At 41.5% G+C, this 21,647-nt stretch overlaps 1 protein-coding gene across 2 annotated transcripts; it reads right to left on the bottom strand.

Moving 5' to 3' along the window:
* Positions 1 to 4,284: 4,284 nt before the first annotated feature.
* LOC147962916 ((-)-germacrene D synthase-like) lies at positions 4,285 to 14,063 on the bottom strand. Of its 2 annotated transcripts, XM_087528480.1 has the most exons (9): positions 13,956 to 14,063; positions 13,583 to 13,693; positions 7,432 to 7,699; positions 7,177 to 7,281; positions 6,897 to 7,077; positions 6,300 to 6,521; positions 5,360 to 5,489; positions 4,916 to 5,158; positions 4,285 to 4,811 (listed from the first exon to the last, which is right to left on the bottom strand). In XM_087528480.1, exons 2-9 carry the CDS (start codon positions 13,682 to 13,684, stop codon positions 4,521 to 4,523), a joined length of 1,542 nt encoding a protein of 513 aa, XP_087384606.1. In that variant the 5' UTR covers positions 13,685 to 13,693; positions 13,956 to 14,063; the 3' UTR covers positions 4,285 to 4,520. The 2 variants fall into 2 exon arrangements, with proteins under 2 accessions (XP_087384606.1, XP_087384605.1); XM_087528479.1 differs by having other exon boundaries at positions 6,897 to 7,281.
* Positions 14,064 to 21,647: the final 7,584 nt, after the last annotated feature.

The raw sequence follows: 21,647 nt of genomic DNA, 5'->3' as shown, positions 1-21,647 counted from the left end.
TCCTACTAGCTACCTCGTGGATGCTATCACGGAGTCTCAGAATTGCCACCTTATGACGCAGTGGATGGAATTTAAAGTGAAGGCGGCTGTTGCAGGGGCGGAGCTAAGGGGGGACGAGCAGGGGCCAGACCCCCCCCCCCAAGGTTTGCATCGTACATTAGTAATTAGGCTTAAATTGATTAGATTTTGCTGTTTAGGCATAATTCGCCCCCCCTATTCTGGGCGTTCAAGGCCTGTAGCGAGCCCAGCGACGTAAAGAAGCAAAGGAGTTGATTTTTTGAAGCCCAATAGTTCAACTTACCATCGTACTAGTTGGCCAGCCCACTATTGAAAACAAACAGCCGTCTAGTCGCCCAGGACGCACCGTGCACGACTCGCAGCCGCCTAGGGCAGTTCGCCGGTTGGCAAAAGGTAGGCGGCACCGCACCTTGCAAGTCACAGGCGATCACCACCGATGGTGGAAGCTGTCCACGACGATACGCTAGAAAATTTGTGGTGAGTCGCTCTTCATTAGTTTGTTCGATCAGACAATACCGATCCGCATTAGGATTAAGATTACATCGATTTCTTGATTTAGATGGAATTAGTTAGATGCAGCAGTCTCCTGTTTTATCCTCACAAATTGATACTAAAAAATAGATATGATACACTGATTCTGTCATTCGGATTAAAAAAATTCATTGATTTTGCTTGGATTTGTGCATAGTCGTGATTAGAAGAACCAGTACATTCATTTTTTGGGGGATTGGTTCGAGCAAACAACGAGAAGCATATTCAGGTATCAATCAAAATCACTCGATAGATTTACTATGTTCTGTTTTTTTTCTCATCGTCGAATCTGCCTTCGCCCCCCCTATGCTCAAATCCTGGCTCCGCCCCTTGGCTGTTGGCTCTTTTGCACCTCCTGAACCTGGTGCAACTTTCCACTGCCGGCTGATTCCAGAAGGATATGCTAGGGGGATGGTGGATGAAATCACCGAAGGATTTGAGGACCTCCAGTTTGACCACCCTACGGGTGACAGGGAGACTCGGCTGGGTTCTTGTCTGAAGACTCCATGCCTATGGAGGAAGGAGCTCATCAACCTTCCGAACTGGACGCCTCCGCCCCCTCCTCCTCGTCTGGCGAGTCAGGGCACTCCGCCTCCTCCACCGCCCCCTCCTCCGACGAGTGATCAGGGCACTCAGCTTCCTTCTCCGGCGCGTGGCGACACTCCGCCTCCTTCTCCGCCAGCGCCGGCGCGCCCGAGCAGCCACCAGCCTCCTCCTTCTCCGTCTCGCCAGCAAGGGCGGAAGAGACCCGCCGCCGTCCCGGCTGCTCCGGCGCGTCGTAGTCCTCCTCCTCGTAAGCAAGGAATGAAGACAGCCGCAGGCGCTCCGTCTGCTCCGGCGTCTAGCAGTACATCCAGAGGCGGGAGGCAATACAGATTCGGTCCTTCTCTGAAGACTCCAGAGAAGTTACCATACGAGATGACCCCAGAGAAAAACTAGAAGATTGTGCGACACGAAGTGATGAACTTCTTTGAAGGGGTGAAAGCAAAGAAACATCCACCTCCGGAGGAGAAGGTAGATCCGGTGAAAGCGAAGCGCACTCTGGAAGCGCTGAAGAAACCACCAAAGTCTCCGCCGAAATGCAACTATGAGCGCATTATTGAAAGGTCATTTATCGAAGCGAAGCGGTCGGGAAGTACTGTCAGTGATCAAAGGTTAGCGGAATGACGAGCTGGGAAAACAATTGCCCAGCTAGGCGAACAAGCGAACCAATCGTTCCCACCGCTCAAGGTTTCTAGCGATATCGTGGCTAACGATTCGAGGATGGTGCCCGGTTATAACAATCTTGATGATTACTTGCCCGACGATGTACATTATGAATACTTGAAGGTGGAAGAACACAGATATGAGTATGGGAAGCCTCTCGTCAAAGATGAAAGGTCTCTAACAATGATGATGCGAAGATTCCATGATTGGTACATGAAAACCTGCAGACAGTCTTGGGGGAGGAATACTTTGACGTTGAGAGTTAAAGAGGAGCATGACCTCGTTGGAACTGATATGTTGAATGTACCATTTGAGGAGTTCTTCCAGTTTTTCAATCAGATGGCTGTCAATAAATTAACGGTCACTTGCTACTGTCTATAAGTAATATTTCTGTCATTAAGTCTCTATATATAGGTCAGCTATTTCATTGCATGTATTTATAATTATCCTCGCTATATTATGCAGATTGAAGATCGCCGAATTAAAAAAAAAGACAAATCGGTGATATTGGGTTCATTAACCCAAATATCATAGATGCATTTTCGGTTGAATTTAAGAAAAAAGAAACCAAGCCCAACTTGCTACGATCGTTGGTATTAAATCAAAACAAAGCTATAATACTCTTTCCTTATAACTTCAAGTGAGTGTTACTTTCTTGTGCATATTCGGTTTCCCTTATTAGTCGAGGTTATAGTAATGTAATTGGCGAGTTATGCATGCGTCCGCAGGTTTCACTATATTATCCTAGAGATTAAGCTCGAGCAGGGACTAGTAACCGTCTTAGACTCGAGACGAAAAGATCCCAAGGAGTATGCGGACATTACTGAAATTCTCGAGAAGTAAGTTAAATCGATCATTATCGCACCATATCGGCAACTTTGTTCACTTCCTGATATCAAGTAATTGTTTTCTTTGTCTGGCAGGGTTTGGAAAAAATTCACCTCAAATGGTCCGGGACTGCCGAAGAAGCTGGAATTTAAACACCTGAAAGTAAGTACTACTAGAATGTTCCGCGCATCTCCTAGTGATTCAAGTGCTAGTTTCATCAATACCATTTTAGCATGCTTGCTTATCAGTTTGATTGACCTCTATTTCTTGTAAAGTGGTTGTGGCAGAAAGCCGGGAATAATTACTGTCGATACTATGTTTGCGAGTCCATCTGCCACATGACCTGTGAGCGGGGCTACACTAAAAAACAATATGAAGTGCATAAGCAATAATATTCAGAATTTAACTTTATTTACCATCTTTTGTGTTGAGTTTCATTCATTCATATATATGTATTGACCACCTTCTTCAAATTAGATGTTTCAGATGCGGGATAAACTCATTGCACCAGATCGCATGCGAGGAATTCAAGATGAATTGGCGGCATTCTTTCTTGACCACGTGATCGATAAAGACGGAGAATACTATCTGGACCCTGTGTTCATATATAATTAGGGGATTATATTATAAGAGATCTTATATTGTATATATGTAGCCAGTAGCGTCGGATAGATATACGAAAACTTGTTGTTCGACCAATCTCTCGAAGAAGGAGAGGTCGATATCACTTCTCTCCGTATGCATATGTTCATGACGATCTTCTGTTTCCTTCATTTTTGCTTACTAGCTAGCGTGTCGAGTGCTCTCTATACGTATAGTACGTAGCATCGACCAAGCACGGAGATAAGAGAGGACACTTCTCTCTATTAATTAATTAGCTACCTAACACAATATGTGAATCACCTTAATTAATCATACAAAACCACCAAATCCCCCCTTCAAAAAAAAACAAAAACCCTAGCCCCTTAACAGCTGACGCGTGGATGCCTATTAGTCCCGGTTGGTGCCACCAACCGGGACCAAAGGGCCTCCTGCCTGGGCTCACCGCACCGGCCACGTGGAGGCCCATCTGTCCCGGTTCGTGTAAGAACCGGGGCTAAAGGCCAAGGGCATTACTAACGACTTTTTAATCCCGGTTTCTAAATCGGGACAAAAGGCTCTTACAAACCGGAACAAATGGCTCTTTTTCTACTAGCGGAGGACCGCGCGTGAACGCAGTATGGCCGGGTGGGCTGCGGCGTGTACGAGCACCAGCCAGAGTATGAATTGCTCGAGGGTTGTTAACATGTAGCCACAGTTCGTGCTGAAAGAACGAGGAGGCCATTCTGCGGCCAAGGCGTTGGTCGCCAGAAAGAAAAGACCTCATCCAGTTTCCTTTTTCTACCTCCGACGCCAGAAAGGGTACGTCCCAACACAATTTGTTGCCGGCATGTCACAGCACACATTTGTTCATTAATTAATTCATAGCTGAAACCAAACAAGACAAACTGAAACAAAAGACTTCACCGAGATCTCGATTGATCGCCGAGTTACTTTTCGTAATCATGGGCCAAGTTCATTAGCCAGGTCGCGGCAAACTGTAAAAAGCCCCCCCCCCCCCCCCCCCCCCCCCCCGGCAAACCCCTCGAACAAGGCATGTTTAGTGATGATGTATCGTAATTTTATATATCATACACTTTCAAAACGTTCAACACGATGCTCTCCCGAATCCTTGATAGTTGTATTGCAAATATGGTATGTATGAAAAATATATCAGATCACGTAAGAAGATTGTTCTTGTAATATGGAAGCATAAGCGATGAATTGCTTATTCCGCTGTGCGCTTACCTATATACTATCATACCACAATATGAAACCAGCAGTATACACGCAGAGGTGCGATCATTTGTCCTCATGGTGTGACAGCAGTATACATGTAGCTTCAACCTTTATAGTAATCAGTGGTTTACGCAGCTGTTGAGCAGCTTGTCTATGGGGTCTGCTGTCTCCGACGAGTGAGTGTAACCGTCCAGGTTCTTGTACATGCATTCCATGACCCGGGCAAGGTTCACTACACGTGTCAGCACTTCAACAGGCACCGTGGTATTAGTAAGGAACTCCTCGTTGATGCTTCTCCACTGCTCCTCCACGAGGCTGCCTAACGCTTCCTTTGCTTGATCCACGGTCACACCATGCTCTTTGATATAGCAATCAACTGCCGTCGCAACGTTAGACCTCTCCTTCTCACACTGCCAAGTTAGACAAGGTTATCTATCGTGCTAGCTGCCGGCATGCATGGTGGGTCAACTATGCTGTATACGCAAGCATGTCATGTAGGTCGAGGCTGTGTTACCTCGTGTCCAGAAATATCGTCCATTAGACGTGACACCATTGCTGCATTCTCAATGATTTTTGGGAACGAGATTGCCCAGTTGAAAACATCGTAGCCTGCATCCATTCCGGTAAACGAAAGGCACGACAATGCCCAGTAGAACGTGCTTATTGCAGTTATCCTGAGATGGTCATGAACAGGTGGAACATACCCTTCTTCTCTCCACACCACCTCTTGCAACATGCATCTGCTCACATGCTTGATCTGAATGCATAGACATCCATAAAAGCGTCATACTACTGATTACTTATCCATATTTGTGTGAACATATATCGGAGTAACATGGCATGATCAAGGGTGCATGCCTTGCATCAAACAATATCAGTGGTGATAGAACCATGAATTAAAACAACAAACATGTCTAGACTGACTGGGTTGAGATTCACAAAAAGGCATACTACTTACAATCTCTTTAGTGCAGGCGATTCCTATGGCTGAAGCTCCGTCCTCAACAAATTGGTCCAGTGTGTTGGCAAGATGTGACATTACGTACCCGTAGCACTTCCCGATGCGTCTGGCATCTTCTTCATCCCATCTAATATGTAGATGTAAATGTTTAACAGCACTTAAGCCATGTTAGGGTGATACAGATGGGACATAAAAACATAAATGTTTTTACCCTTTTTATATATAATTAACATTATTGCATCTTGTCTCAAAGAAAATGAACTTTGTCCAGCTTGTTCAAATATGCAATTATGCTTGGTGACAAGGTAAAAAGGATGCACGTTAGAAGGGAGAAACCACGAAACTACTACTCCCTCCTTCCCAAAATATAAGATGTTACCAGAACCAATATCATGGGTATATCGGTTGTAATAACATCTTTTGTTATTGGAAGTAGGGAGTACTATAATTCGTTTCAATTTGCAAGCCGTTTATCTCTTGCACTGCCCTGGTGGAACTGGAGATAATCGCATGGGTTTTTGCTACGGTACCAGATGTTCTTCCCGGTGGTTCGGTAAACATGTTATCCACTTGTAACCGGAAATTACCGGATGGTATCCTCACGAAATTAAAAAATGATTCAATTTATTCGCTAAATTAGTCAAATTTGTATATAATTCATGCAGAACAGTAGAACTTTTTGATTTACCATTGTAGTGACAATTAGCTTGTCCACGTCCTGTGTGGTTTGGGCCAGGTGAGAAGGGAAGTTCTAAGCTTGATAATTCTACCATTTTTTTCTTAATTAGGCTTAAGCCAGGCATAGGCCTAAGCAAAATAAGAAGCTTGTGAGATTCCTTTACACAATTTGTCTTTTGCTAACAATTGACCATGCATATGATTATAAAGTTTGACAGTCGTTATACTGGAATTAGAGACAAACCAGGAGCTTAATTACCTTTGTACCGCTTGATTAAACTGACGGAGCTCTTCCAAGGTGCCATATGAATCAAATGTATCATCAAAAAACGAGAACATCTTAATAAGCTTTGCAAACATCATACGTGCCTTGGCATACTTTGGCTCGTAGAACACTCCAAGGGCCCAAAAATAGCACTCCACCGGTCTTTCTCGAATGTATTCACCCAGCGTGCTGCCAGGATTAAGTTCCTTGTACCACCTTAGTTAGGTAATAAAAATAAGAAAAATTGTTAATAAGTGCATCATCGACATCCTTATCTGTTTTGATAAGTTTTCTGTTTTCCTTGTAAGCACAAGATACTATGGTTGGAGAAAAACTCTTGAATATACACTCCAACTAATTATGTTGTTTACAATTATACATCATGGACTGTATTTTTAGATAATTTTGGCATGCCTTGTTTCCGGATCCACAAAGGAATAAATTCATTGGCCACGCATGCCACGGAGTGCAGAAGGATGGACATCGTTTATTATCTAAAACAAATTACCCTTTCTATTATCATATTTAGTTTTGTTGTTGCAAGGTGTAAATCACATTAAATATGAACTGCAATAAGATATGTTTACTCACAGAGATATGCTCTTGACCTCATCCCGGTGCATCAGCTGCAAGATGTGAAAGTCCAGCTTAGCAAGCTCAAGTATATCTTGGTCACGTTCATCATCCTTCTCGTAGATGGAGATGTAAAGCTTAGCCTCCAGCCTTTTCATTCTACGCTGTGATGGCGTAGCCAGGGCATGCCGTACTCTTCCTAGAACATGATGAGGTAGCTGGTTGGCTTCTGATATGGAACTAAGGCAGCTCGTTGTGAATCTGATAGCATCACTGAGGGAGTCCTCTGCAAGTTTACCGAGGTGGGCTGCCTCGTACAGACTAAGTAGAGTGCTAACGTCAGATCGCACATCATCTTTGAAGTGCTCACCGTTTTCAGCCTTGAAACTCCTCAGTACTTCATCTGTAGTATGTTAATTAGTCAATTAATTTACAACTTTTTGATCATGTAATACTAGTACTTTCCATCAATCAGATAGTACCTAGAATTTCAAAAACATCTAATAGGAGAAAAATTCCAGTTTACTTTAGTGCAGTATGTTAGTAAAATTACCACAGGTAATGTCATAGTGGTGCTGCCTCAACAGTCGGAACCGTAGGGCGACTCCGGCCAAGTCATTCTCATCGATCGATGTGCTGATGAGGACATCCATGAACTTGCGGATCTCGTCCTCAAACTGGTAGCCAACACCAAGGTGCTCAATGGCATCCACTGTCTTCATCCCCTTTGATAAATCCTTCTTACTAGATGTACACCTTTCGATCATGGAACACACTGTCTGCACAAGTTCATCCCTCCTCTCCTTGATCATTTTGTGGGACTATTGTTCAAATAAGACAAACAAACAGAAAATATAATGAAGATTAATATGATAAATGCACTCGAGTGGTATGGATGTAACTGAAAACTTGGGGCCTAGTGTTGTTTTGTGTGGAACCAATGGTTTGCAAGTTCACCCTTTTAAACTTAATAGAGTAACCAATATACAAGAGAAAATAACATGGCTGAGTCAGATCACCCTTTTAAACTTAAGAAAAGGGTCATTGTTTGTCAAAAAATCGAACTACTTCGTAACTTAATAGAGAAGGAATCCCTCCATTGATGTGTAGTGCATTCTGTCATACATAAAAGGATAGATACAAGGGGTGAGTTAATAGAATTCGAATATTAGTTCTTAACCCATTATTATTGTTACTACTACTACTACTACTACTACTACTACTACTACTACTACTACTACTACTACTACTAATAATAATAATAATAATAATAATTATTATTATTATTATTATTGTTATTATTATTATTATTATTATTATTATTATTATTATTATTATTATTATATATAAGCAGTTGACTGGTTAGAAAGTACCACAACAATTAGAAACTAGGGGCCATTGATTTGATAGGTCCAACAGACACACACACACCACTAGTAGAAAAAAGGGCTTTGGTCCAGGCCGGGTAAGCCCATTAGTCCCGGTTCAGTCCAGAACCGGGACCAATGGGTGCATTTATCCCGGTTCGTGCGGCTAAGGCATTAGTCCCGGTTCACCTGGGTCCTTTAGTCCCGGTTCATGCCACGAACCGGGACTAAAGGGTGCGATGCCCATTAGTCCCGGTTAGTGGCACCAACCGGTACTAAAGGTTAGACCTTTAGTACCGGTTGGTGCCACCAACCGGGACTAATGGGCTTTGAGGCATTAGTACCGGTTCATGGCACGAGCCAGTACTAAAGGTCCCATTTTCAAACACCCCCCCCCCCCCCCGGACCGCCTTTTCAGTTTTAGAAAAAACAAAAGAAAATGATGGAAATGTCAAAAAAATAAAATAAAATAGGTTTCCCATGTGATATGTGGTCTAGTTGTTGGGAGAATTTACAAATATGAATTTCGACTTTATTTACAAAATCTCTCTAGAATTTGTAAAATGGGCATAACTTTTGCATACGAACTCGGATTAAAAAGTTTTTTATATGAAAAATCATCTACGGCCTGTTTGCAAATTTGTAGAATCCTCAATCCAAAAGGAAAAAAAGTTATGCTCAAATTTCAGTTTTTTTAAATTTTCATTAAATCTGGTCAAACTATGGTCAAACTACTTATTCAAGAAGTATTAGTGTTACTAAATAATTATTCAAGAATATTAGTGTTATTAAATAATTATTTCAGTTTTTTTGAATTTTGGTCAAATCTGGTCAAACTATGGTCAAACTGTGGTCAAACAATGGTCAAACTACTTATTCAAGAAATATTAGTGTTACTAAAAAATTATTGTTTTTTAGAACAATAGTTTCAAACTCAAACAGTGAAATGTGTGACTTCATGCTCAAGCTAAACTCCTGAGGGTTAATAGGATTCACATCTTACTATTGTTAGGAAAACAACGAGTGCAGACTTGGAAACGAGGGAGAATAGAACCCGGAAAAGTTAAGCGTGCTCAGGCTGGGGGAGTGGGAGGATGGGTGACCGTCCGGGAAGTTAGATGATTTGGAATGATGTGGGGTGATTAGAGATTAAATTGAGCAGTGATGAGGGGTGATTAGAGATTAGAGATTAAAATAATTCAGAAATTTGAAAATAAAAAAAACTTCAAAAAAAACTTCAAAAAAAAATCAGAAAATTTCCTTTAGTACCCTTACCAACCGGGACTAACACACACACACACACACACACACACACACACACACACACACACACTAATTGAAAGCCCTAATCGAGGCATCACGTTAATCCTAGAAGTTAAGAAATTCCATCCGTCCGATTGGTTTACAATTTATCTATAGTCGTTGGATGAAATATGAGGCATGCTCCTTGAGCCATGTACATGGGGTGTCTTCTCATCTCAGCCGTACTCATCCCAGCCTCTCCCCTCTTCCCTTGATGAGAAAAAAACAGAAACTATGATCTTCATCTCCCCACGTTTCTCTCGATCAAAAAGAAACAAGGAAAGCACATACCATTCCAGTATGTTCAGTGGTAAACACCAGTATGTTCGATTGCAAGCATTCCAACTTGGAGAATTAATCATCACAAGAGTGCAATGTTTGTTCTCTAGACTTGCCTATACATGTTTGTTGAAAGGTCTAAAATGGAAAGAAAAATCTATGGAGAAAAAAAGGAAAGGGGAAAAGTGTTTTTTATGTCGAATTCATGGATTACAAATATCAGCTGACCTCGATTCAATCAAAAAATGAACCCAGCCCTTCGGGTTTCTAAAGGGCGCGCTGGACAAAGAAGTGCTTGGTTTGAGTCCCCCCTTCCTCATTTTTGCATAAAGCACAACATGTCCACTACCCATGCGCGCATCATGCCTACGTCGTATGTGCAGAATTTGAACTATCAGCAGAAACCGTGGCCGCGCGATACCCATCAGATGCACCTGGGTCTTTCGTGTCGTTTGAATTTAAGATTCCAATAAAAAAACAACAATCTTCAATCTCTATTGGAAACTTACACATAAGCTTATGTTTTAATTGTGCGAACCAGTTTGGCGTTGGATGGTTAGGAGAATAGTGATATCCCAGCCCACTAGAGTTCAAGTCTTAGAGTTGAGATTGGTGTTAACATTTTCCTGGAGTTATGTCAGGCCTTCCGGCGATGTGCGTTTAGTGGGAGGAGACGTTCCCGTCCGCTACGTATACGTCTGTTGCGACTTCGTCAATGTTAACATGATGTGCCAGCTCAGTCATATGGGGGTGCTAATATGGGTAAGGTAATAAGATGTGTGTGTGCGCATTTATAGAGATATGAGTGTATGTGTGTATATATAAGCGCATGCGTCTGTACTATGTTAAAAAAAGCTTCTTTTTCAAATGTAAATGTAAGATACTCGAATGCACGTTTTCGTCGCTATTATAAATGTATTATGAATGGTGAATCTATCTATTACATACTTAAAACAAGAGATAAACAAGCTACTACGTTTACCCACATATGCTAATATTGTTACCACCGTTTGATCAGAATAATAACGGCTGAGGTTTAATAGTTTTTTTAGGGTCGAGGTTTAATAGTTTTTGTGTAACATGATAATATATACATTTCAACATATTGAACTGTCATGTCTATGTGCGTACGCACCTGCATTAGGTAGCAATCACCGGTTGAAAATTGACAGATTAAACAATTATGTGACAATCGTCAAGCATTTACTACCAAACCATGTTATATCTGGCTAAAAAAACATCTGCACTTTTTAGGAAAGAAGTAGCTCTATCTATCCCGTGTCTACATGCACAAAGGGTACTACTACAAGCCTGTTAAAAAATGTACTATGATCCCACCCCATGCACGACTTCTCCTGGACCTTGTAGCGAACACGTTACAGTAGAAGTACTACGTGCGACAAGATCAGTACAAGCAGAAAAAGGTCATCTTCGGCCAGAGCAATATAGAGAGAATTCTTAATCACTATTTAGTTCATATGCAGATACTCCCTTTGTCTCATAATATGATGTCATTACGTCAAATGTAATAATGTAATAACATCTTATATTATGGGACGAAGGGAGTACGTACATTAGATTGGCACACGACTGAAAAAAATAGAGTGAGCTGACCACGTTTTGAAGTATCAGGAGGCCAAGAATATAGTGGTGCATATAATATCAGCCAAATTAGAGAATTGTGGCTAAGAATTATGTAAAATATTCTTAAAAACAATTGAAACGACATTTTTTTCTTCTGTATCTAATTGCATATGAAAATGAATCATGAAATCATGGATGGATTATATTCACTAAATTTGTTCTAACACTGGATATTAATATATGGGTAGGTCAAATATAAATATTTATATATCAGCTTGTATTCCATCAAAAAACAAATACAACGGTTTGTAAATCCATGAGTCTGTGACACCGTGTTGTTAAACTTCCCAAATGTGAACTGTAATATATACAAAAATATTTGGTGATATTGGCATCATGAAAATTACTTCCGTAACATAAAATTTAGAATTATTTACTAATACATGTGGATATAAAAGAAACTTTCAAGTATGCATATTGGAGGCTGTACAAGTCGATGACATGTTTACCTATTTGCAACTAGAGAATACACCACATTTTATTCACCCCCTTCTGATTTATAATAATATTGTAGGGAAAATAATTATGAAAATTACGTAGGGAAAACCAAGCTGAATTAAAAAGCAATAGTAAACAATATATATAGAAAATCTAGCCACGCAAATGCGCGGGTCACCCCGCTAGGTCCTAAGTAAGGCTAGGACAAGGAATGTCAGCAATTAATAAACATTTTTTCCTTCTAGTTTTGTTGCTGAGTGATAACAATTTATAGCATTTTTCCTTCTAATTTAAAGATCTAGGTATATCTACTTATGTGTCATGCACTCACAATATTCCCTCCAGGTGGATGGCATCAGACTAGACGCGTGTTTCATCAAACCAAAAGAGTGTCGGTGCTGGCCGGTCAGGCCATCGAGGGCAAGCAAAAGGATGCTATCAACTAATTAGGCCATTGAGGGTTAAGCACCGGATGCATGTTTATCGAGCAAGCTTGATGCCTGCATTTATTTTTTATATTTTTGCGAGGGAGCTTGATGACTGCATTATGGCCGATTGTTGCATATGCAGATATTAAGTTGAACAGAGAGAAGGTAAGAAAGTGGAACACATGTGTATACATCCGTTATGTATATTCCCATTTCTATCAATTATTTGCAAGAAACTAGGATTTAAAGCTGCTTTGTGTTTTCTTATCAGCAAGTCATCTATCACATGTTATATTCATCCAATAAATAATGCACCGGTCATCAAGTTCGAAAACAAATTGAGGTCTATTGAGAGTAAGCATATGTTGGTTATCTTGCCTGGAGGCAATAAATTGTGTGTTATTTTGAAAATCAATATTTTTTAATTTTTGATTCTTTTGTACGTAGTCTTTCCAAATATTCCTACAAGAGGCTGTTTTTAGGACTCAAACTTGTGACCTGGTCACAAGGCCATAGCTTCACCACCACGCCGAGTCCCCCCCTTGGGAAATATATGTCCAATAGTCTTAGGAACTAGCTTCAGAAGAAAATCACAAGTTACGCATTCTAGCAACAAAGAATAACCATAATTTGTTCTCATAACTTTTTTTGCCATGTACTCCCTCAGTCCCAGTTTATATGACGGTGAAGAATTTTGAGGTTCATGTTTGTCAATCGATTAGATGAACTAAACATGTGCTACGTTCAAAAAATGAATATTGTTGAATTCATATTTAAAAGAAGTTTCTAATAGTATAATCTTTTTAAAAATTGCATATGAATCATTACTAACTTGCTGGTGCATGCATGAAGAAAATGATATACATTATTAGTAATTAACGTTATCCAAAGTATATTGCTATTTATAGATAAACACACTTCAACACTTGATTTGATTCAAATCATTGATCTTCCAAACTACACCTCAATGTGACAGCCAATACAAACCAAATTATTATATTCATAGTCGTATATCTAACAGAAGTACAAAATATCGACTCTTGTGCTTGTTGATATGATTTTATAGAATTGGTGCAGTAATCATTAAATCTACAGATTTTATGATAAAAAAATTGTAGTGGCTATATTATAACTTAAATATTTCAGTTTACATAATATGAATATCCATCCACTAAATCTCAGAAACATTTTTAAATATTTCTAGTATACGAAAAGTGATGCCCTCGCATTTGAAACAGAATGGTACCTGACGAGGGCAAGGCAACTGGACAGCGTCAAGGAAATATCGGGTCCACTTACTGTCTTCTAGCTTCCCAATAACCGGTCGCTCCTGTTTTTGCTGCTCCATGTAGTACCCCTTTTTGCACATTTTGGGTAAGAGCACAGTAACCCAGATATGAATTTAACCGTAAGTTTTTAATTACCAAAGGAGAACGAATCAATAATATAGAAATAATACATGCACCAAGAAGTAAAATTAAAATGGTTAACATGTGCACCGATTGTTTCCAAAATAAGTGTCCCGACTTTATATTAACTTTATGTAAAGTTAGTATAAAGTAAAGACTTATGATCATCTCATCAAGGTTACAGGAACATGGACGAAAAGAGGTACATACCGAGATGAGGCAGCTTTTTGTTGGGCTTGGGCGCCTACTTCAGTACTCGAGCAGAAAATATACATACAATGTGCACGCCTTCAGCCCTTTAAATAGAGCAACAACGTCTCCTTCGTGAAAATCCCTCCTCATGGGCCCGCGCCATGCGTGTTGGTCGACTGTAGCTATTGGGTCCACCCACGTGGGTTGTCTGGTACGGCTCCATGTGCTATATTACAAATATGCCGGATGTGTCTATTGAATTAGACTGCCAGAACCTTGTCAGACCAATGACTGCGACCTTGCGACACAAGGCATCATCTACAGGGTTAATTCACATGAATTTTATTTGTCTTGTTCATTTGTGAAGTAGTGGCCTACGGTAGGAGGTCGTGCTGTTTGATGTAAGTGACTTGGTGGCCAATGGCATCATCTACAGGGTTTATTGCGGGAGCAATGAGCAAAGTGATGACACACAGTTTTAAATTTCTGATGCTTGTTGTTAATAGTATGCCAGATATGTGAAAGAATCCACAAAAATCCCAAAAATGCAAAATCAACGAGCAAAACGATTCAGAAAACTGTGAATTGCAGAGGCCAAATGGAATACAAAGGTGATTTTTTTTTTCCCAAAATCAGATCGGTGGACTTTTTCTTCATATTAGACGATTTGTCAGGAATGTCGCTATGCCTCTCTCACTCCATCCCTACTCCAGCCACAAGATTGAGTTGCTAATTTCACACCACAAGATACACACCTCCATATGTCGCTCTATCCAGCTCGGACTACTCATGTAAAACTCTAGAGCGTGGCCATTTAAACCGTAGGACGGCTCGGTTTTCGTCGGATGCGAAGAGAAGACAACCCAGAGCATCAAGCCATGGAAAGATTCGGAAAATGGTTACCGCCAAAAAGAAAGAAGATTCAGAAAATGGTTCCGTCAGTCGTACAAGTAGCTCTGTCATTCTTTGATTATTATCGGGTGGCTCCACTCCACCCACTCCAATACAAGTAGCTCTGCCTTCTTGCTAGCCCATACACAACCCACAGGATCCTGCTATTCCCTCGTATTGTACTCTCTTTTTGCACTGACGAAAGACAATTTCTAATTTCTGATTTCCATCAATAAAAACATAAATTACTACACTTGCAAATCATCATTTGAGGCGGTGGCACATGATAAAAAGAAAATTTAGCAGTGTCGTACTCCTCACATCTAACATTTATAGCATACATACTTATAGAATTACCAAAGAAGTGTACCTAATGAACTACCATAAGCTCCGCACATCAAAAAGCCAAGGAAGGTCCACAACTAACAAAACAAACTCACAAATAGAAGAATATGAGCTTACTATAATTTATTTTATATTCAGGACCAGATTGTTTATTGGCAGACATTGCTGGCCAACCAGCGGCTTTGTATTAAAAGATACTCTCACACACACAGACAACAGTCTCGCCCGGCTTTATAGATAAAGCATCAATTAAAGTACACGGCCGAACGATAAGGAGTTGGGGAGCCCTCTTACACAACAGATCTCGGGATAGCCAGAAAACCAAGACGCACAACGCTACATTGCCGAAACATAAAAAAGGAAGGCCCAAATAAAACACCAAGACACACCTACAACACCTAATTAGGTTCCATGATAGCGCCCCGAGGAGGGGAAATGGTCTGACGCGTCACTTCTATCGAGCCTGAGATGGACAAAGTTTTTCACCCGGAACCCTAGCACGACGAGAAGAACCACAACGTACATCCTCTAGAGAAGAACAACAACCATGGGCTTCACCTTCATCGGCGGCAAAGCGTGGAGCTTTCACTCGGCAGCTCACTCGTGACATCATGATGCACCTAGGACCGTCGCGAAGGTAAATCTGTTGAGTATGGGATTAGAGAACTTGGTAAAAGACCTGACCAAGCAATATTGTACTACATCTGTTTCTTACTATGTCACACTTTAATAAACTGTATTATATTTAGAAATAGAGGTAGTATATATTGTCATCACTATGTAACGTGGCAAACATATCAGCTCGGAGTCTGGAGTCTTCTCAGTGACATCCATGTATTTGGACTTAATTGATTCAGGACCATTGTCGAGGTCACTTCACATATGGAAGATTAAAGTGCCACTTCGTATTGAAAAAATTATGTAGTTCATTCACAAAGGAGTCATTCTCACCAAAGTTAACTTGGTCAAAAGGAACTGGATTGGTAGCTCCAGGTGCTGTTTTGTGATCAAAATGAATTGATTAAACACCTCTTTGTCGAATGTCCACTTGCAAAACTATTATAGAGATCAATACATATAGCTTTTAATGTTCATCCGCCAACAAGCATAAACACATTATTTGGGACGTGGCTTAATGGAGTGGACATGCACATTGCTAAGCATATTCAGATAGGGATATGCGCACTATTTTGGGCTATATGGAACACCAGGAATGATATGATTTTTAATGGAACAAACTTCACTAATTTTTGCAGGTCATCTACAAAGCTACAGCCTGGATCCGTATGTGGTCCTTACTCACTCATGCGGACTTCAAGGAGCTCTTGGTTATTTGGTGCAACTGCTGGGAGACGGTAGCACGAGCTATCTTCAGCCGATTTGGATGGCAAGCTAACAATAGGCTTGGTGTGTAGGCACCATAGTCTATTTTTAATTGCTAGGTGTGGCACTTTACTCTTTATTTTTTGACTTTTGCTCCTTTGATGAGCTTTTTCGGACATTGAGACCTTGTTACGGTTATCTTCAATAATATGGGTGCATGCATCGATTGATGCAGAGGTCACGGGTTACCCTCCTTTTCAAAAAAATGTAACGTGACAAACCAATGGAGGGAGAAATGCATTAAAAAATGCCGGCAACTAAAGTATAGCCCCCCTCCCCCCCTAGTCTCCTACTCTCTGATCAACGTCATCACTTACGTATCATCACTCAGATTTTGTCACATCATAGATTTGGCAAGTTAGGTAATCAACCAACGTGGGATACTATTTTCAGATTCTCGTCTTGTTTGGAAGCTGGTGCCGTGTACCTGAGGTCAGTTGTCTGACATGATGGAGGTCTTGTCCTAGAAGCAAATATGGGAGTGATTCATTGGGGTGAGGTCATGCCATGGACGTCGACCATTTCAAAACAAATCTTAGGCTTAAACAAGAAAAGGCAGCAGAAGAAACTTCGTTGAACAAACCATGACTCTCTTATTGTATATACTATCGTTGAACAATTCTTTTTCTAATAACCAATATTACCTAACATTTTTTTTTCAAATCACATGGATCCCATGGTAAGCACAACACATTCTAGAAACCACGTACGAAACTAGTAGATGACGAAGAGACCTGCGTATACTATACTAATTAGTCTACTTTTTTTAGTTCCTATCTTTTTTATGCAGAAAAGATCAGATCTATTATAAAGATTCACTGAAAATATAAAACACCTCAAATATAATACTCCCCCGTCCGAAAAAGATTGTCCCAAACTTGTGTCTCAAATGGATGTATGTAGCACTTACTTTGTACTAGATTCATCCATTTAAGGGACAAGTTTTTTCGGACGAAGGGAGTAAAAATTAGATCGAGGAACATGGGCCACCAAACGACCATTGTCGCCACCAGAACGAGTCACTGACGCGGCGCTACGGCCGCTCCCATGTCGGAGCCGGATTGACCTTGTTGATGATAGCCGAAAAGTCTTGATGCATGTGCCCGTGAGGACCAACTGTTATACAGTCTCCAACACCGTCTTTATTCTTTTAAGTATTGGGCGTTTTTTCTAAAAAATAATCTTACCACTTATTTGCATAAGCTGGGCTTACTCTATGCATGTAATTTTACTTTCAATCGTCTAATGTTATGTTATGTGAAACACAAAAATCAATTTCTCGAACGATTTCAACACACTAACGATGACGCCTCGCATTTATGGGGCCACTGTGGTAGTTTCAGCTAAAAAGGCATTGCAACTTGTGAGAGCCCCGCTCTTTATTCATCGGTTCAGTCCATCTTGTCCACCCAGTCCCATCCTAAGTAGGTCTCTCTCTCTCTCTCTCTCTCTCTCTCTACTCCAGCCACATATGTTGCTCTATATCCAGCTCAGACTTGTGTGTGTGGCCATTCCAACGGTAGGACGGCTCCGTTTTCGTCGGTAGCCAAGAGAAGACAACCCAGAACAACAAGCCATGGACAGATTCTGAATATCGACCTAGGAGCACTTTTCCTGGTCTTGCATGATCGATCGACCACCATTCTTTGCTTATCCGGTGGCTCCACTCTACCCACTCCAGTACAAGTAGCTCTGTTTTCTTGCTAGCCCGTACCCCCGCCACAGCCCACAGGATCCTGCTATTCCCTCGTATGTATTCTCTTTTTTGCATTGAGGAAAGACAATTTCTTCTCTCTGATTTTCATTAATAAAAGACATAAATTACTACAAGGTAGGAAAGTAAATAAATAACACCCCCGTCCTCTCTAGCTTCGTGAGTGCCTCTCCCTTGCTACGGAACAAAAAAAGTTTACATGTCCCTCACCATGGTTGCTGTCGGCGGATACCGACCAAAGAATTTCTGCATCGCACATGGCTTATTACGGTGACATTGTGCTAAGATCGAATTTAGGGTGACATTTTCAGCATCACTACTAGGGAAAAACGCTAGCAATAGTGCGGGTTTAACGCCTAGCAGTAGTGCAGTGCCACCCACCACTACTGCAATCAGAGTTTAGCAGTAGCGCAGTGCCACCCACCGCTACTGCGATCAGAGTTTAGTAGTAGTGCGTTTGTCAGAACCTCGGTACTGATAAAAGCTGCATCGCGCCTATTTACCACATGCTACTGCTAAGGCAGCGCTGCTGTTACACACATACCTTTGCACTACTTTTATTATTTTCTGTATTTTTTTCCAAAACGTATTTACTCTTTTTTATAGGTATTATACTAGTCTCTATCATATCATACACACAATAGTCTCATCATATCATACACACAAATAGTCTCATCAGTCATGTCATCATCATCCAACACAAATGATCTCTCTCATCATCATGGTCGATCTCGAAATAGCGATACGAGTTATGATACGTCTCGAATACATGCAGCTACATCGTCATCCCATACACATGTTTCGTCATCTATCTATATCATAATATAGAAGAGAAGAGTTATCACTGTCAGCAAGAGCCGAATTGTGCAGTACATGAGGTGCCGGTTCGGATTCCTCTCTCGTGCTAGCGTGAACCTCAAGTAACTAGCTTGTTAGCTTAATCCAAACAAGCTTGAGATTTACTACTTAATAAGGAAAGTGTAGCCGTGTGTGTAAGCTAGTTGGATTAGGAAAAGCTAGCTTGAGTCGATTTCCTTTATCGTATTAGTACACTAGTAGAAAACAGGGCTTTGGTCCAGGCCGGGTCAGCCCATTAGTCCCGGTTCAGTCCAGAACCGGGACCAATGTGGGCATTGGTCCCGGTTCGTGAGCCCAGGGGGCCGGCCGGGCCACGTGGGCCATTGGTCCTGGTTCATCTGGACCTTTTGGTCCCGGTTGGTGGGATGAACCGGGACCAATGGGCCTCGCTCCTGGCCCACCACCATTGGTCCCGGTTGGTGGCTTGAACCGGGACCAAAGGCTCCCCTTTAGTCCTGGCTCATGTCACCAACCGGGACCAATGAGGTGCCTATATATACCCCTCGCTCGCGAGCAGAGCACTCCAGTGCTCTGTTTTTCTCTGGCCGAGGGGGAGAGGGCTTGGTGGTGCTCTAGCTCACCTCCTATGCACACAAGGTGTTCGATGGAATGCCCGAGCCACACTACTTAAGCTTTCTCCTCTCCAAGCTCGACCTCCAAACTCCATTTTCCATAATATTTGTCTAGGTTTAGCGGTCCGTCACGCCCTGTCCCCGTCTTCACAGCCGTCGATCACCCGTGCCGAGCTCATCGCCGGCACCACCGTGGTGAGCCTCTTGTTCTTATCTTCTTTCTGAAAGGAAAAATATTCTGACTTGTATGTTTACATAGATACTTGTATTATTTTCTGACTTTTATTATTTCATCTTATATAGTGCGATGGTTTTGGTATCCGCCCCGTCGGCCCTCGTCCTATCTATGATTCGGATGTGGTATATATATTATCTTTATAACTATTGGTTCATTTATTGTTTATGAAAATTATGCCGACCAACGTGACATAGATTTTATTTATGTAGGATGTATGTGAATCGGAAATGCCAACCGACCCTATTGTCGAGAGGTTAAATTTAGTTGAAGAAGAAAACAATTTGTTGAAGGAAAAAATAAAAAAAATTGAGGAGGAAAAGATGATATTGGAGTTGCATGTTGCGGATGTCGTCGATGATCACAAGATCAAGATGGATGCAATGCGCTTGAAGATTAGAAAGATTAGAAAATATGCCATTCATACCGAGGCTTGGTATCATTATGCCGTTGGATCAATTGTTACCTTGGTTGCGATTATGATCGCATTTGTTTTCGCATTGAAATGTTTTACATAGTTTCAATGTATGGTTTAATTAATTAGATGCTCTGGAGAGCTATATGCTGTTAGATGAGAACTATGTATGCACTTTGGTTTTAATGTGATGATGAACTTCTATTAATTTGGATACTTAATTATATATAATGCACGCAGATGAACCGACAATGGATGTACGGTGACAGACACACCCGCGAGTACATTAAGGGCGTGCATGAGTTTCTCGATGCGGCTGAGGCAAACAAGCAGAATGGTTTTATGTGTTGTCCATGCACTGAATGTGGCAATACGAGGTCTTACTCTAACCGGAAAATCCTTCACTCCCACCTGCTTTACAAGGGTTTCATGCCACACTATAATGTTTGGACGAGGCACAGAGAAATAGGGGTTATGATGGAAGACGGCGAAGAAGAAGAGTACGATGACAACTATGTGCCCCCTGAATACGGTGATGCTGCAACGGGGGGAGCTGGTGAAGATCAAGAGGAACCAGACGATGTGCCCAATGATGCTGCAATAGGTGAAGCTGCTGAAGATCAAGAGGAACCAGACGATGTGCCCGATGATGATGATCTCCGCCGGGTCATTGTCGATGTAAGGACGCAATGCAAAAGTCAAAAGGAGAAGCTGAAGTTCGATCGCATGTTAGAGGATCACAAAAAAGGGTTATACCCCAATTGCGAAGATGGCAACACAAAGCTCGGTACCGTACTGAAATTGCTGTAGTGGAAGGCAGAGAATGCTGTGGCTGACAAAGGATTTGAGAAGCTACTGAAAATATTGAAGAAGAAGCTTCCAAAGGATAACGAATTTCCCGACAGTACATACGCAGCAAAGAAGGTCGTATGTCCTCTAGGATTGGAGGTGGAGAAGATACATGCATGCCGTAATGACTGCATCCTCTACCACGATGCATACAAGGATCTGAACGCATGCCCGGTATGCGGTGCATTGCGGTATAAGATCTGACGAGATGACCCTGGTGATGTTGACGGCGAGCCCCCCAGGAAGAGGGTTCCTGCAAAGGTGATGTGGTATGCTCCTATAATACCACGGTTGAAACGTCTGTTCAGAAATGAAGAGCATGGCAAGTTGATGCGATGGCACAGTGAGAACCGAAAGAAAGATGGGAAGTTGAGAGCACCCGCTGACGGGTCGCAGTGGAGAAAAATCGAGAGAAAGTACTGGGATGAGTTTGGAAAGGACCCAAGGA

The sequence above is a fragment of the Triticum urartu genome, chromosome 6A (assembly GCF_056163025.1).
Source record: "Triticum urartu cultivar PI428250 chromosome 6A, HENAU_Tu73, whole genome shotgun sequence".
NCBI classification, from domain to species: Eukaryota; Viridiplantae; Streptophyta; class Magnoliopsida; order Poales; family Poaceae; genus Triticum; species Triticum urartu.
The sequence above is the reverse complement of the archived record's forward strand: the minus strand, read 5'-3'. Positions and strand labels throughout refer to the sequence as shown.